Source organism: Grampus griseus, assembly GCF_964374135.1.
Source record: "Grampus griseus genome assembly, chromosome: 3".
NCBI classification, from domain to species: Eukaryota; Metazoa; Chordata; class Mammalia; order Artiodactyla; family Delphinidae; genus Grampus; species Grampus griseus.
Genome location: NC_139019.1, coordinates 172,320,796 through 172,337,614, shown reverse-complemented (window position 1 = coordinate 172,337,614; position 16,819 = coordinate 172,320,796). Strand labels below are relative to the sequence as shown.

Genomic DNA, 16,819 nt, shown 5'->3' with positions numbered 1-16,819 from the left:
CCCACATCTGCACTCCACCAGACAGATCCCTGTCCCCAGTTGCGCGCGCAGGGCCCCGGAGGCCGGGTCTGCCTGCTGGGCCCTGCGACCGAAATGACACTCCAAAAAGCTGCACCCCGCTCAACGATCGCCTTTTATTGTCTGATGGGGCCCCACGTCTGAGTTCGGCCAGACCCCCCACCCCGCCCCCTGCTGTGCGGCCCCGCCCCCGCCCTCAGTCCTTGAACCTGCGGGCCGCCTGCATCTTGCGGTAGTAGCTCTCCGCCTCTGCCTCCACGGCCTCCTGCTCACACAGCACCAGGCCGCCCGCTTTGCGCCGCAGTGTCGACTCTCGGCTGGCCGGCCCCAGGGCCCCGTCGGCCACACCCAGCGGTGGCAGCCCCTCGCCTGTGGCCAGGTTGACGGTGGCCACGGCCCCAAACCGCGGCTCCTCCTGGTCCACGTCACCAACAGAGGAGCCTGGGGACACGCCCGGGGGCTTCGGTCCCCCACGGAAGCCGCGAGCCAGGTCCCCCAGCTCATAGCCGCCCTCCCCCTCAGCCCCCTTGGCCCCGCCGCCCGCCGCCTTCCACTCCCAGGGCCCGTTACCCGCAGACAGGTGGACCACAGGGTGGTGGGGCGCATGGGCGTCGATGGTGACGATGCTGGCGGAGTCACGGTCTGACGGCGACCTGTACTGGGAGGAGTCGGAGCTGGCGCTAGAGGACGAGGCCGTCTCGGCCGCCTTGGGGCCCGGCCCGCCTGGGGCCTTGGACATGGCGATGACCTGCAGCAGCCGTGGCGGGTTGGCCACGCGGGGCTGCGTGGAGGCTGTGGCCACCACGGTGCCGCTCTTCTCTGCCATCATGAGCCATTTGGCCCGCACGGCTGCGCTGCTCTTGGGGGACAGGCCTGCCGCAGCCTGGATCCCCTCCTCGGGGATGTGCACCAGTGGCTGCGGGCCAGCCCGCGGCGGGAGGATGACCCGCGGCCCGAGCCCCGGCCGTGCCTGGACTGTGGGGTACAGTGAAGGCGGGGCTGGACCCCCTTCTTCCCCCTCCTCGTCCTCGTCCTCCTCCTCGTCCTCCTCTTCCTCCTCGGCCATGGGCTCCGCTGGCGCCCGCAGGTGCGCAGGGCTGGCCTCGTCCGGCAGCCCCAGGCCGCGGCCCTCCAGCGACTTCTGCTTCCACTCGCTGATGAGCTGCTTGGATCGCGAGGCGTCCAGAGGCACGTGGATGGTCATGTGGCGGCGGGCGGGGTCATCGAGCGAGGGCGTGCTGACGCGGGGCAGCGTGTGGCTGAAGGTCACCATGTTCTCCTTGCCCATGGGGCTGCGTGGGGCCAGCAGGTCCACGTCCACGCTGGCCCGCTTCAGGCTGCCCAGTGAGGTCTTGTCGCGGGCCACAGGCCGGGGCACACCCTCCAGCCGCCCGGGGGGGCCCAGCTCGTCGGTGCTCACGGACTTGTTCTGCTGGTACACCGAGTCGTGGCCCCGCTGGGTCAGCGCCCGCAGCGCATCCTTGGCAGGCGCCGAGGCCGCTGGTCTCTCTGCCGGCGGGGCCTGGAAGTTGCCCACAGCGTGGCAGGCCTAAGGATGAGACACGGGCTGGGCGTGGGGCCGGCAGCCAGAGACCAGGGTCCCCAGCAAGCCACAGACTTGCCGTGGGAGTCCGAGAGGGGGAGTCCGAGAGGGGAAGTCCGCCTTTCTCCCAATGGGACAAATTCTGGCCTCAGGTCGCTCACTCTGCACATTGGGCAGGTCTGGGCCCGTGAGGTTCTGCCTCTAGCTACCAAGGGACAAAACTCAGCAGAGTCCCCCAGGGTGGGGCTGGCCTCCCCCCTCAGACCTCCCCCTGGGCACCCAGACCTCTCCCCTCAGCCCCTCACCAGGTAGGCAGCGATGCCAGCACCAATAAGGAAGCCGGCGTAGACATCCACGGGGTGGCTGCGGTACTGCGTGATCTGGGTGAGGCCACAGACGCCCGCCGCGATGGCAAAGGAGAACACCAGAATGGGCTTCAGCAGCTTGGTGGCGTCCGAGATGACCGAGTTGAAGTACATCTGCAGGGGGGCAGGCCGGGTGGTCAGGGCAGCCGGTCCTGGTGGGGTGTCCAGGGCATGGGGCTGGGCCGGCCGGGACTCACCGACACGTAGACAGCAGCGAAGGCAGACAGAGTGGCGTGCTGGGATGGGAAGGTCTTCCTGCAAGAGGCACCCGGGTGAGCCCCACCAGCTCTGGGCCCCTGCCTCAGTTTCCCTGCATGCTCCACGGGACGGGGGCCGGACACGCTCACCGTGCAGACAGGATGGCGTGGGTGTCGTGGCCGGAGCAGATGTCCTGCGTGATGTAGGGGTTGGCCTCACACGATGTGCCCAGCAGGGTGTAGTTGGGTTTGCAGACCGTCAGGAAGAAGGGTGCGTGGTAGCCCGTGGCCAGCTGGATGACGTCGGTCACCAGGGCTGTGGCACACAGGCCGAACACGTGGACGCCTGCGGGGTGGGAGGGTTAGGGCCGGGCGCGGGAGCTGGGGCCAGACCCGCCCCCCTCAGCGTGCGGACGCCGTGGGGGACTCACCTACAAAGCGCACCGTCCGCCGAAGGAAGGAGTTGAAGTTGCAGCCGCCGGCGTGGATGCTGCCCTCGGGCCCGCCCGGGCCCCCGCTGCGGCCCCACAGCCGGGACTGCATGCAGTACAGCAGGCCCTCGCCCACCATGATCTGCCAGACGGGGAGGTGCTCAGTCGGGCTCCCGGCCGCGGTGCCCACAGCCGGCCCCGCCCCGCACCAGGACTCACCGAGGCCGCAGGCGCAGCGAAGGCCAGGCTGAGGAGCATGAGTAGTGGGATGAGCTCCTCGCTGGTCTCCACGTAGGGCATGGAGAGCGCGCGGTCGTAGCACTGGAAGCCCACCTTGGCCGGCTTGAAGAGGTCGGTCAGCTCCAGGAAGTAGAGAGACACGACGGAGGACGCCACTATGGGCAGCTGCAGGAACGGGACTGGCCAGGGTCACGCCACACTCGCTGACGGAGTCATCCGCCCATGAATTCAGTCCCTTCACTGATTCATCCACCCATCCACATGTCCGTGCTGCTGCCGTTCACCCACGGATCAGCTCATTCAGCAATCCAGTGACCCACCACCCATCTGGGTAACATCCACAGATCCATCCATCCAACAGAGCCATTCCTGCACCCCTAACTCACTCATCGATCCACTAATCAGCCCATCCATCAACATTCCTTCCATGCATCCATCCGTCATCCATCTGTTCACGCATGCTTCCTTCCTTCCTTCCATCTATCCATCCATCAATCAACCAACCCACACACCCATCCACCCACCCATCTATTCATCCATCAGTCCATCATCTGACCATCAACCCTACCCACCCACCCACCCACCCACCCACCCATCCATCCATCCATCCATCCATCATCTTCCATCATCCAGTCATCAATCCACCATCCATTCATCCACTTAAGCTTCCTTCCTTCCATCCACCTATCCATCCATTTACTCACCCATCCATACATCTAACCATCCATTCATCATCCCACCCATCCCCTCATCCATCCATCATTCATTTATCCAAACACCCATCCATCCATCCATCCAACTTCCAACATCCATTCATCCATTTATTTATTATCCATCCATCCACCCACCCACCCATCCATCCATCCATACGTATGTCCATCCACCTACATTTCCATCCTTCCCTCCTTCTTCCCTTCCACTCACCTACCCACCCATCCATCCATCCATCATCCATCCATCAATCCACCATCAATCCAACCACCCATCTATCCATCCACCCACTCATCTATCCATCATCCAACCATCCACCCATGCTTCCTTCCGTCCATCCACCCACCCATCCATCCACCCATCTATTCATCATCCATCAACCCATGCTTGCATCCTTTTTTCCTTTCACCCATCCATCAACACACCTACCCATCAGCCATCGATCCATCAACCCAACCACCCATCCATCTATCCAACACCCACCCCCCCATTCATCCATCATCCATTCATGCTTCCACCCAACCACTCACCCATCCACCCACACACTGATCCACCCTTCCTTCCTTCCAGCTAACCATCCTACCCACCCACCAATCTATCCTCCCATTCATCCATCCATCCACCCACCCACCCATCCACTCATCCATTCATCCAAACACCCATCCCTCCATCCATCAACTTACAACATCCACCTATCCATTTATTCAGTTTCAATCCATCTGGCCACCCACCCACCTACCCAACCCACCCTTCCATCCATCCACCAATCCTCCCATCCATCAATCCATCATCTTCAATTATCCATCCATCAATCCACCATCCATTCATCTATCCATTCATGCTTGCTTCACTCACCACCCATCCACCCACCCACCCATCTATCCATCCATAATCCATCCACCCATTCATCCATCCACTATCCATCCATTCATCATCGATCCTTCAATTATCTTCCATCATCCATCAATCCACCTCCATTCATCCATCCGTTCACTCATGTTTCCTTCCATCCATCCACCCACCCATCCATGCATCATCCATCCATCCACCCACACTTACTACCCTCCACTTACCAACCCACCCACCCATCCACCCACTTACCCATCTATTCATCAACCCACATACCCATCCAACCATCACCCCATCCATCATTCATCCATTCATCCCTCCCATCCATCATTCATCCATCCATTCATCCATAATGTAGCCATGAATTCACCATCCATCCATCCATCCACTTATCCTTCCTTCCTTCTTCCATCTATCCATTAACCAATTCATCCATCCATCAATCCACCATCCACTCATCCATCTACTCATGCTTGTTTCCTTGCTTTCCTCCTTCCTTTCATCCATCTATTCACACAACCATCAACCAACCCACCCATCCATCAACCACCCATCATCTTCCATCAATCCACCAACCATCCATCAACTCATCCTTCCTTCCATTCATCCATCCACCCAGCATCCACCCATCCATCCATTCATCATCTTCCATCACCTATTCCTAACCTAAATCCACCATCCATCCATCCATCCATCCACTCATCCTTCCATCTAGCCGCCATCCATCGGTCTACCATCCATACATCTACTATTCATGCTTGCTTGCTTCCTTTCTTCCTTCCATCCATTTATTCATACATCCATCCACCTACTCACCCATCCATCCATCCATCACCCCACACACCCATGCATCCATCATCTTCCATCATCCATACAACAATCCACCATCCATACACCCACTCATTCTTCCTTCCATCCATCCATCTTCCAAAATCAATTCATCAATCAACCATCCATTCATTCATCCACTTATGCTTCCTTCCTTCCTTCCATCCATCTATCCATCCATTTACTCACCCATCCATACATCTACCCACCAGTCCACCCAACCATCTATCCATCAACCCACTCATCCATCCATCAATCCACCTACCCACCCACCCATCCATCATCCATCCACCTCTATCCATCTATCCATCCACTCATGCTTCCTTCCTTTGATCCGCCCATCCATCCCTTCATCCTTCCTTCCATCCATCAATCTACCCACCCACACACCCATCAACCCGTCCACCCATCCATCCACCCATCATCCATTCATCCACAAACACCCATCCATCAGCTTCCAACATCTACCCATTCATTTATTCATTATCCATCTATCTGAACACCCATCCACCCACCCATTCAGCCTCCCATCCATCATCCACCCATCAATCCACCCTCCATCCACCCACCCACCCATCATCCATCCATCTACCCATCCATCATCCATCCATCCATCATCCATCCATCTACACTTCCTTCCTTCCTTCCACCCACCTATCCATCCATTCAGCAACGCACCCACCCATCATCCCTCCATTCACCCATCATCTTCCAGTATCTATCAATACACCATCCATCCATCCTCTTGTCCTTCCTTTCTCCCATCCATCCATCCATCCATGCACATCCATCCATCAATCCACCATCCATTCACCCATCTACTCATGCTTGCTTCCTTCCTTCCATCGACCCATCCATCTATCTGTGTATCCATCCACTTACTCACCCATTCATCCATCAGCCCACCCTCCCACTCATCCATCCAACCACCACCTATCTACCCATTCAACAATCATCATCCTTTCATCCAAACACCCATCCCTCTGTCCATCACCTTCCAAAATCTAACCATCCATTTGCTCATTATACATCTGACCACCCATCTTTCCTCCCATCAATCATCCATCCACCCACTTATCCATCCACCCATTCAACCACACACCCACCCACCCTTCCGCCCACCCATCCATCATCTTCCATCATCCATCCATCAATCCACCATCCATCCACTCATCCTTCCTTCCTTCCTTCCATCCATCCATCATCCCACTCATCCATCAATCATCCATTCATCCAAACACTTATCCCGTCCATCAACTTGCAAGATCCATCTATCCAGTTATTCATTTTCCATCAGACCACCCTCCTACTCATCTGTCCATCCATCCACCCTTCCTCCCTTCCTTCCATCCACCCATCATACATCCATCCTGCCATCAATCCACTCACCCACACACCCATCCATCCACCCACCCCACACACCCATCAAATCATCCATTCATCCAAACACCTATCCCGTCCATCAACTTGCAACATCCATCTATCCAGTTATTCATTTTCCATCAGACCACCCTCCTACTCATCTGTCCATCCATCCACCCATCCTCCCTTCCTTCCATCCATCCATCATACATCCATCCTGCCATCAATCCACTCACCCACACACCCATCCATCCACCCACCCACACACCCATCAAACCATCCACCCATCCCTCCATCAGCCCACCCATCCATTCACGCATCCATCCTCCCATCCATCATGCATCAATCCTACATCCATCCACCCACCCATTCATGCTGCTTGATTCCTTCCTTCCATCCATCCACACACTACCCATCCATCCACCTGTTCATCCATCTATTCATTTGTCATTCATTCGTCCTCTCCCATCATCCACCCATCAATCCACCATCCATCTACTCATTCTTCCTCCAACCCACCCATCCACCTATGCATCCACCCACCCACCCATCTACCTATCCTTCCCTCCACCTACCCATCCATCATCTGTCCACCCACCTACGCCTCCTTCCACCCTTCCCTTCTTCCTTTCTTCCACCCACCAATCTTTCCACCCACCAATCTTTCCACCCACCAATCTTTCCACCCATGCTTGCTTGCTTCCTTCCATCTACCCACGCATCTATCATCTGTCCAACATCTTCCATTATCATCCATACATCAAACCATCCATCCACCCACTCATCCTTCCTTCCATCCATCCATCCATCAATCATCTTCCATCATTCATTCATCAATCCACTGTCCATTCATTCACCTACTTATGCTTCCTTCCTTCCATCCATCCATCCCACTCATCCTTCCTTCCTTCCATCCATCCACCTACACCTCCTTCCTTCACTCCTTCTTTCCTTCCTTTCACTCATTACCCAACCATTCATCTGTCATCCATCAATCCATCATCTCCCATCATCCATACATGAATCCACAATCTATCCACCCACCCATCCACCCATCTACCCAATCTTCTATCCAACATCCAACCATCCACCCATGCTTGCCTCCTTTTCCCCCTTCGTCCATCCACCAACCCATCCACAGATTCACCCACCCACCCACCCATCTGTCCATCACTCACCCACCCATTCATCCATCCATTCACCCATCATCTTCCAGTATCTATCAATACACCATCCATCCATCCATCCACTTGTCCTTCCTTTCCCCCATCCATCCATCCATCCACCATCCATTCATCCATCCACTCATGCTTTCTTGCTTCCTTCCATCGACCCATCCATCTTTCTGTATATCCATCCACTTACCCATTCATCCATCAGCCCACCCTCCCACTCATCCATCCAACCACCACCTATCTACCCATTCAACAATCATCATCCTTTCATCCAAACACCCATCCCTCTGTCCATCAACTTCCAAAATCTAACCATCCATTTATTCATTATACATCTGACCACCCATCTTTCCTCCCATCAATCATCCATCCACCCACTTACTCATCCATATTCCATCCACCCATCCAACCACACACCCACCCACCCTTCCACCCACCCATCCATCCATCATCTTCCATCATCCATCCATCAATCCACCATCCATCCACTCATCCTTCCTTCCTTCCATCCATCCATTATCCCACTCATCCATCAATCATCCATTCATCCAAACACCTATCCCGTCCATCATCTTGCAACATCCATCTATCCAGTTATTCATTTTCCATCAGACCACCCTCCTACTCATCTGTCCATCCATCCACCCATCCTCCCTTCCTTCCATCCATCCATCATACATCCATCCTGCCATCAATCCACTCACCCACACACCCATCCATCCACCCACCCACACACCCATCAAACCATCCACCCATCCATCAGCCCACTCATCCATTCATGCATCCATCCTCCCATCCATCATGCATCAATCCTACATCCATCCACCCACCCATTCATGCTGCTTGATTCCTTCCTTCCATCCATCCATACACTACCCATCCATCCACCCACCCATTCATGCTGCTTGATTCCTTCCTTCCATCCATCCATACACTACCCATCCATCCACCTGTTCATCCATCTATTCATTTGTCATTCATCCGTCCTCTCCCGTCATCCACCCATCAATCCACCATCCATCTACTCATTCTTCCTCCAACCCACCCATCCACCTATGCATCCACCCACCCACCCATCTACCTATCCTTCCCTCCACCTACCCATCCATCATCTGTCCACCCACCTATGCTTCCTTCCACCCTTCCCTTCTTCCTTTCTTCCACCCACCAATCTTTCCACCCATGCTTGCTTGCTTCCTTCCATCTACCCACGCATCTATCATCTGTCCATCATCTTCCATTATCATCCATACATCAAACCACCATCCATCCATCCACTCATCCTTCCTTCCATCCATCCATCCATCAATCATCTTCCATCATTCATTCATCAATCCACTGACCATTCATTCACCTACTTATGCTTCCTTCCTTCCATCCGTCCCACTCATCCTTCCTTCCTTCCATCCATCATTCCATCCTACCACCCACCCATCCATAGATACATCCATCCACCTACACCTCCTTCCTTCACTCCTTCTTTCCTTCCTTTCACTCATTACCCAACCATTCATCTGTCATCCATCAATCCATCATCTCCCATCATCCATACATGAATCCACAATCTATCCACCCACCCATCCATCCATCTACCCAATCTTCTATCCAACATCCAACCATCCACCCATGCTTGCTTCCTTTTTCCCCTTCATCCATCCATCAACCCATCCACAGATTCACCCACCCATCCATCCACCCACCCACCCACCCATCTGTCCATCACTCACCCACCCATTCATCCATCCATCATCCATCCTTCCATCATCTTCCATCAGCTATCAATCCACCTCCATCCACTCACCCAACCATTCCATCATCCATCCATCCATACTTCCTACTTCCACTCACCCACCCACCCATCCACCCACCCATTCATATATCAACCATCCAACTGTCATCTTCCATCATCCATCCATCAAACTACCATCCACTCATCCATCCTTCCTTCTATCCATCCATCTGCCCACCCACCCATCTATCCATCCATCCACCCACCTACCCAACCATCCACCCACCTCCACTTCCTTCCTCCCTTCCCTTCTTCCTCTCTTTCACCCACCCATCCATGAACCCTTGTTTGCTTGCTTCCGTCCTTCTTTCCATCCATCCACCCACCCATCTGTCATCTATCCATCTTCCATCATCCATCATCCATCCATCAATCCACCATCCATCCACCTCTCCTTCTTTCCTTCCATTTCATAATTCATCCATCCATCATTTTCCAGCATCCATCCATCAATCCACCATCCATTCATCCATCCACTCCTGCTTGCTTGCTTCCTTCCACCTATCTACCTATACATCCATTCACTTACTCACCCATCCATCCATCAACCCACCCATCCACCCATCCACTCTCCCATCCACCCATCTATCTGTGCATCCATCTATCAACCTACCTATTCATCCATCCATTCATCAGCCCACCCATCCTCTCATCCATCCATCATCCATTCATCAACCCACTCATCCATTATCCATCCATAAGTCCACCATCCATCCACTTACTCGTCTGTCTATCCAGCCATCCACTCATCAATCATCTATTCATCCAAACACCCATCCATCATCAACTTCAATATCCATCTATCCATTTATTCTTTTTCCATCCATCCAACCACCCACCCATCTGTCCACCCATCCACCCATCCTCCCATCATCCATCCATCCACCCACCTATCCATTTTCCCATCCATCTACCACCCATTGATCCATCTTCCATCATCCATCCATCAACCCACCCATCCATCAACATCCATCCATCCATCTATTCACCTATCCTTCCTTCCTTTCATCCTTTAATCCACCCACCCACACACCCATCGACCCATCCATCCATCACCTATTCATCCATCCATCCATCTACACTTCCTTCCTTTCCCCCTTCCTTTCTTCCACCCACCTATCCATCCATCAATCCACCATTCATGCATCCACTCATCCATCCTTCCTCCCAACCATCATCCATCCATAAATCCACTATCCATCCATCATCTATTCATCCACTCATCCATCAATCATTCATGCATCCAAACACCCATCCCTCCATCCATCAACTTCCAACATCTATGTAACCACTTATTCATTTTACATCCATCTGACCACTCGCCCACCCACCCATCTGTTCATCCATCCACCCATCCATCATCCATCCCTCCATTAATTTCCATCATCCATCAATCAATCCACCTCTATCTATCCATCCATCATCTTCCATCATCCATCCATCCACCAATTCATGCTTCCTTCCTTCCTTCCATCCACTCACCCACCCATGCATCCATTCATCTTTCCACCCAACCATTCATCCATCCACCCAGCCTTCCTTCCATCCACCCCTCCCTCCATCCATCCATAAATCAATTATCCATCCACTTACCCATCTATCAACCCAACCATCCACTCATCCATCAATCATCCATTCATTCAAACACCCATCCCTCTGTCCATCAACTTCCAATATGCTTCTATCCATTTATTCATTTCCCATCCAGCCGACCACCCAGCCAGCCATCATCCATCCATAAATCCACCATCCATCCATCCACTTACTCATCCATCCATTAACCCACCCATCCACTCATCCATCAAGCATCCATTCATCCAACATCCACCCATCCATCCGTTCATCCACCCACCCGTCCTTCCATTCATCCAGCCATCCACCTATCCATCCTCCCATCCATCTATCATCCATCCATCATCTGCCATCATCCGTCCACTCATACTTGCTTCACTTACCCATCCATCCATCAACCCACCCACCCTTCCACTCATCCATCAATCATCCATTCATCCATCCATCCATCAATGCACCCACCCACCCACCCATCCGTCTATCTACCCACCCATCATCCATCCATCCACCTATACTTCCTTCCTTTTCTTCCACCCACCCATCCATCCATCAACCCACCCGTTTCCCCCATCCAACTATCATCCATCCATCCAAGCACCCATCCTCCATACATCCTCCATACATCATCTTCCATCATCCATCTACCAATCCACCATCCATTCATCCACCCACTCATGCTTGCCTCCTTCCTTTCTTCCATCCATCCATCCATCCATCCACCCATCATACCACCCACCCATCCAACAGTCCATCCATCCACCCACTCACCACTTCATTCATCTCTCTCCTCCAGCTACCCTTGCTGTCTTGAACAACCTAGAAACAACAGACAGGTTCCTGCCTCTGGGTCTTTCCTCTCAGGGATAGAAGGACGCACTTAGACACTCCTCTGGGGTGTCTGGCCCTCCTCGGAGACTCCCTTCCTGGCACCAGCCTCTCCATCCCTTGCGCTGCTTTATTTCCTCTGCACCCTGTACCTCTATGTGCCAACTTCACACTCAGCCCTGAGAAGATGGGCATCTGGTCCATGGCAGGTGCTGAATAAATGAACGAATTCTTTGAATCATTCATTTGTGCAACTGTCCTTCTGCACACCCTGATCATGTGTCCTCAGGTGATAGGCACACAGCACACATGACACTCCTGCTCACAGCAGCCGTGACGAGAAGGAGAAGGGAAGGAGGCTGAGGTTCAGGAAAACTGAGCTGCGTTTGACCAAGTCGCAGACATGGCGCCCGAGGAGGGCAGGGGGAAAGGATCTACACCTCACTCACTCACCCACTAGTGCTGCAAAGCTACTGAGCAGATTCCAGTGGAACCTTCTTATGGAAGCAGAACCTCCCGGTGTCCTCTGCCTCCCCTTCTGGTCCAAGGATCTCAAACTCAAACCCCCACCAGGGCCAGGTGGGGCTGGCACATCTGGGGACCAGAGAGTAGGCAGGCCCCTAACGGCGCCCAGCTGCCTTGGGAAGCCCCCACCTCCACTCGATTTGTACGGCGCCTTGAGAGGGGCCTCGGCCCTCCATGCAGCCCTGGCCGGGGGCTCCCAGAGGGGAAGTGCCAAAGGTGGGATTGCAGGAGCTGGGCTGGTGTGCAAGGAGCGTTTATTGAGTGCCTGCTGCATGTAGGCATGAGGCCCAAGGCAGTTAAATGAAGCCACCTGCCTGGGCTTGCATCCTGGCTCCACCTCTTCCTGACGCCTCAGTTTCCCCAGCTGAAAACAGGACCAATAAAGTGGCCACCACCCAGGGCTTCAATGCAGGACTGGATAAGCAAATACACTGAAAGCGCTTAGAGTCTGGCGCACGTGGAGCCTGTAGTGGTATTAGCAGCAGTTAGCGGCTGCCTCCGTGATCACGGTCAGGGTCATCTGGCTTGGCGGGCAGACAGCGTCAGGCCACAAAGAGGGTTTACGTGGGGACTGGGAAGCGCCTTAAAATCACCGAATCTCTCCGCGACAGGGTCGTGCTGAAGACCCCCCACGACCTTCCAAGTCCCAAGCCGTGTGGCTATAACGCCTGGCCGGCTCCCCTGCTTCTCCTCCAGCCTCTGCCCGCATCTGCCCGCCGGACCAGACTGGAGGGAGAACCGGCGGCCCCGCGTGGCAGGTTGGGTGGTGGGGGTCCCCCATCAGAGCCCGCCACCACCTGAGGGCCTGTAAGTGCCTCCGGAATCCCACCACCCGCCTCTCACCGCTTCCCAAGACCCTCGGCTGAAAACCAGGAACCCCTCAGCGCGTATCTCTGCACCAAAGGAAGATCACTCACACACACCCACGATGTCGAGCCAACTTGCTTGCTTTGGGGGCGTGTGTGTTTAAAAACAAAGAAAAGAAAAAAAAAAAGGAATGGAACACTGGCCGTAAAGGAAATGCAGACCGGGACTGGGATATGGCTTTTCACCCACTGGGTCGGTCAAATCCAGACGCCGCTAACGCTTGGGGGAGACGCAACTGCGGGAAAACAGGCGCGCACGCGGGCGCCTCCGTGGGAGGACTTTGGGGTCTTTCCCGAGTGACCACACCCTGCTCCCCAGGGAGGTACCCTGCAGATAAGCTCTGCACACTTGTGTGGGGTGACACAGGCCAAAGGGCTTAAAGAGTCTCCTTCTAGGAATGTCTGTGAGACACAAAGGCTCGGAAGCACCCGAGTGCCCAACTCCCTGGGGCTGGGGCCCAGCACTGGAGTACTACATGGCGGTGAAAAAGGATGGGGCACCACTTCCTGGGACGATGGTAAGCAAAGATCTCCGCTAGAAAAAAGCCAAGGGCAGGAACTTGTGTTTGCAAAGGTGGTGGGGGGAGGTTGCACATCTGGTGGACTTCAATGGGTGTGAAAGGTTTTCTGGGAGGGGACACAGGAGAGAGTAGTGGGAAGTGGAGGTGGGTAGGCGCCTGGGGAGTGGGGGTGCTGTCTCCGTGATGCCTGGAGAACACTGAGAAGGTACAACCTACTGGAATGAGGATTCAAATGCAAGTCTGAAGAATCATCAGATTTCCTGCCCGTTGGGGAGGTACCCACCAGCCTGGGTGACCCTGCACAGGGTGGCAGGGGATGCTGTTTGCTCAGGTCTGGTGGCCCGCCCCCCCCTCCACCCGCACCTTGTCTGGGCCCCTCGCTGGAGCTGGGTTTCCCGGCACGGCAAGCAGGGTGCACTGTGGGTAACCCAGGTGCTAACCATCTAAGTGTGGCTACGCGTTGTCTGGTCATTAGCGCTTAGTATGTGCCAGGTGGCTGCATTTACCGTCTTTTACTTTTTAGACACTCACGAGGCCTTCACTCTGTGCCCAGCCTGTTCTATCAGAGCTTGGCGAAGTGCAGGAGCCTCCAACATTAGCAGAGGAGGGATTTCAACTCAGACCTTCAGGCCTCCGGTCCTCACGCTGGAGGAAGACACCGCATCCATACCCCGCGCCCCGCCACCCACGGCCCCCAGCGCCTTGCTCCAGCCCCTTCATTTGCGCTGCTGACCCGTACCCCAGACTGCAGGCCCCGCCTCCCAGCATCTGCCCAGCTCCTGCAGGACAGCCTTCTGCGGCTCTGCAGTGCCCGTCCCTCGGCGTGGGGGTCCCCGAGGACCGGCGGAACTGAGGCCTCTGTCCCTCCCCCACCAGCGCGACCACCCCCCCCACCCCACTCACCTCTACGAAGTAGAAGCAGGGCAGAAGCGTCATGCTGTCCTTCGGGCTTTTATTCTTCTCCTTGCTCGAGATCATGGTGCCGGGGGCGCCACAGGCCGTGGTGGGAGGGGACGAAGCCGCGCTGGAGGAGGGAGGGGCGCAGACTGAGCCCTGGGGGGACGCGGAGCCCGGCGCCCGCGGAGGAGGGGCGGGCCAGGATGCGCAGGAACCGCCCAGGGAAACTGAGGCCGGGGAGAGGGGAGCCCCCGGCCTCCCCCGCGCACTGCGGCCCTGCCCAACGCTCCGGCTGCCACTCCGGATGGGGAGCCGGGAGGGGGCTCGGCAGAGAGGGCGGAGACGGCCTGGCCGAGGGGCCTCCGGGCCGGGGTCCGTCCCGCGCGTCAGGGCGGGGGCCTTCGGGACCCGAGGAGCGGTGGGGTCCTCGCTCAGCCCGAAGGCCCCTCACCTGGCGCGCCGGCGTTCTGTGGGCGGAGCTGGCGGCGACGGGGGCTGCGGCGCGGCTAGCACAAAGCCGGCCCCTCCCCCGCGGGGGCGGAGGGGAGGCGGGGAGGGAGGGGCCCCGCCCGGCCCGAGACCCCGCGCCCGGCGGCCTAGAGGCGGCGCTAGGGGCGGGGGCTCTTTGTCTCGACGCGTCGGGGGCGCCGCGCGCGTCCGTCGCCGTCCCCGCGCCCCCTGCTCCCGCGCCCTTAGTCTCTGGGTCTCCGGGGTCTCGGTCTCCCGCGGGGGCGGGCATGGGCCGGGGTTTGCGGGCTCCTCCCCTCCCGGACCTCTCGGATGGGCCCGGGGAGCCCCATCGAGGCCGGGCGCTGGGAAACTGTCCTGGTCTCCGGGTTTCTCGCCTCTCTGCCCCCCTTTCCCGGCGCGCGTTTCCATGGCGAGCTCCCGGGCGCCCGAGCCTTCGGGAGACAAAAGAAGCTGGGGGTGGGGGGCCGCCCTCACTCTCGGGCCCCCGCACCGCGCACCGCCCACCTGTCCCCTGCGCCCCGCCGGGGTCCTCTCTCCGCTCGTCCAAACCCGGCCCCTCGCCGGGCCCACAGCATCCAGGACGCACGGCCCTGGATGCCCCGGGATGCGCGGGCGGCGGCGGGGCCCTCGTGGTGAATTCACGTGAGGCTCACTTAGGCAGCGCTTGCTCTTTTGCAGGTGTTTCCTCTTTTCCACACACAGCCATGCGGGGTGGGACCAGCTGACCGTCATTTGACAAGTGGGGAAGCTGAGGCCCCCGGGAACTTAAATCTCTGTCCACGGTCTCCAGGCCCCGCTGAGAACTGGAACAGACCCCCAAAATCAATCCCGCAGTTAAGCGTCCAGTTAAGGTCGGGGGTGAGGGCTGCACGGATGGATAACCCGGTGTGTGCAGCCATTGGGCTTTATTCGCACGCAGCTGTTCACACTCCAACCTGGTCCTGGCCGTGGCCCTTCTTGTTTTAAGAGACTCAGCTGCATGTGTCTTCAAAGATGACTGTATGCGCGGTTAAGGGTGGGGCCCAGAGGGTTTGAATCGCACCGGGGCCTCCATTTGCTCACCTGGAAATGGGCATAACAAGGCCGCTTTGCACATGGGGCACACCGGAGCTCTCTGTCCTGCCTCCCCAGGCCTGATGCCCACTGGGCCTCGGTTTCCCTGCCAGCCAGGGGCGGAGCCTGGGCTGGGCAGCCGTTGGGAATCCCGGTGTTGAAAGGTGACCACAAACAGCCCTCTGGAGGCGGGAGGAGGGGAAAGTGGGGCAATCGCTCTTGGGGGCCTCCTGGGGGGGGCAGGAACAGGAAGGGGTGTCCTGGGAGACCCTCCTGACAGCTCAGGGCAACAGGAGAGGGTCTGGGGGAGTATCAGGAACCGAGGTGGGGGTATTCTTCCTGTCGATCCCCAGTGGTGGAGGAGCGAGGCCCGGCTGTGATGGCACATGGCCCAGCAGTGGGGCCTGGACTTGCTTCTGGGGCACTAGGGAGCCATGGCAGAGTTTAGAGCAGGGAAGAGGGATTGAGCACGCTAGGTGCTGCTCAAAGACTCTTGCACGTATTAACCCACTTGACGCTCACCACAGCTCTACTGGGGGTGTGGCAGGAACTGTTCACGTCCTGGTACCCAGACAGGGAAA

General features: G+C 56.5%; 1 protein-coding gene across 4 annotated transcripts; it reads right to left on the bottom strand.

Moving 5' to 3' along the window:
* Positions 1 to 214: 214 nt before the first annotated feature.
* Positions 215 to 14,795, bottom strand: PLPPR3 (phospholipid phosphatase related 3; the record flags this gene model as incomplete). Of its 4 annotated transcripts, none has more annotated exons than XM_082650168.1 (7): positions 215 to 1,567; positions 1,867 to 2,040; positions 2,124 to 2,181; positions 2,274 to 2,469; positions 2,555 to 2,696; positions 2,774 to 2,959; positions 14,721 to 14,795. In XM_082650168.1, the coding sequence occupies 7 exons, from the start codon at positions 14,793 to 14,795 to the stop codon at positions 215 to 217; spliced, it is 2,184 nt and encodes a 727-aa protein (XP_082506294.1). The 4 variants fall into 4 exon arrangements, with proteins under 4 accessions (XP_082506294.1, XP_082506296.1, XP_082506295.1 ...); XM_082650170.1 differs by having other exon boundaries at positions 1,867 to 1,941; XM_082650169.1 differs by having other exon boundaries at positions 2,274 to 2,439.
* Between the last annotated feature and the right edge of the window lie 2,024 nt (positions 14,796 to 16,819).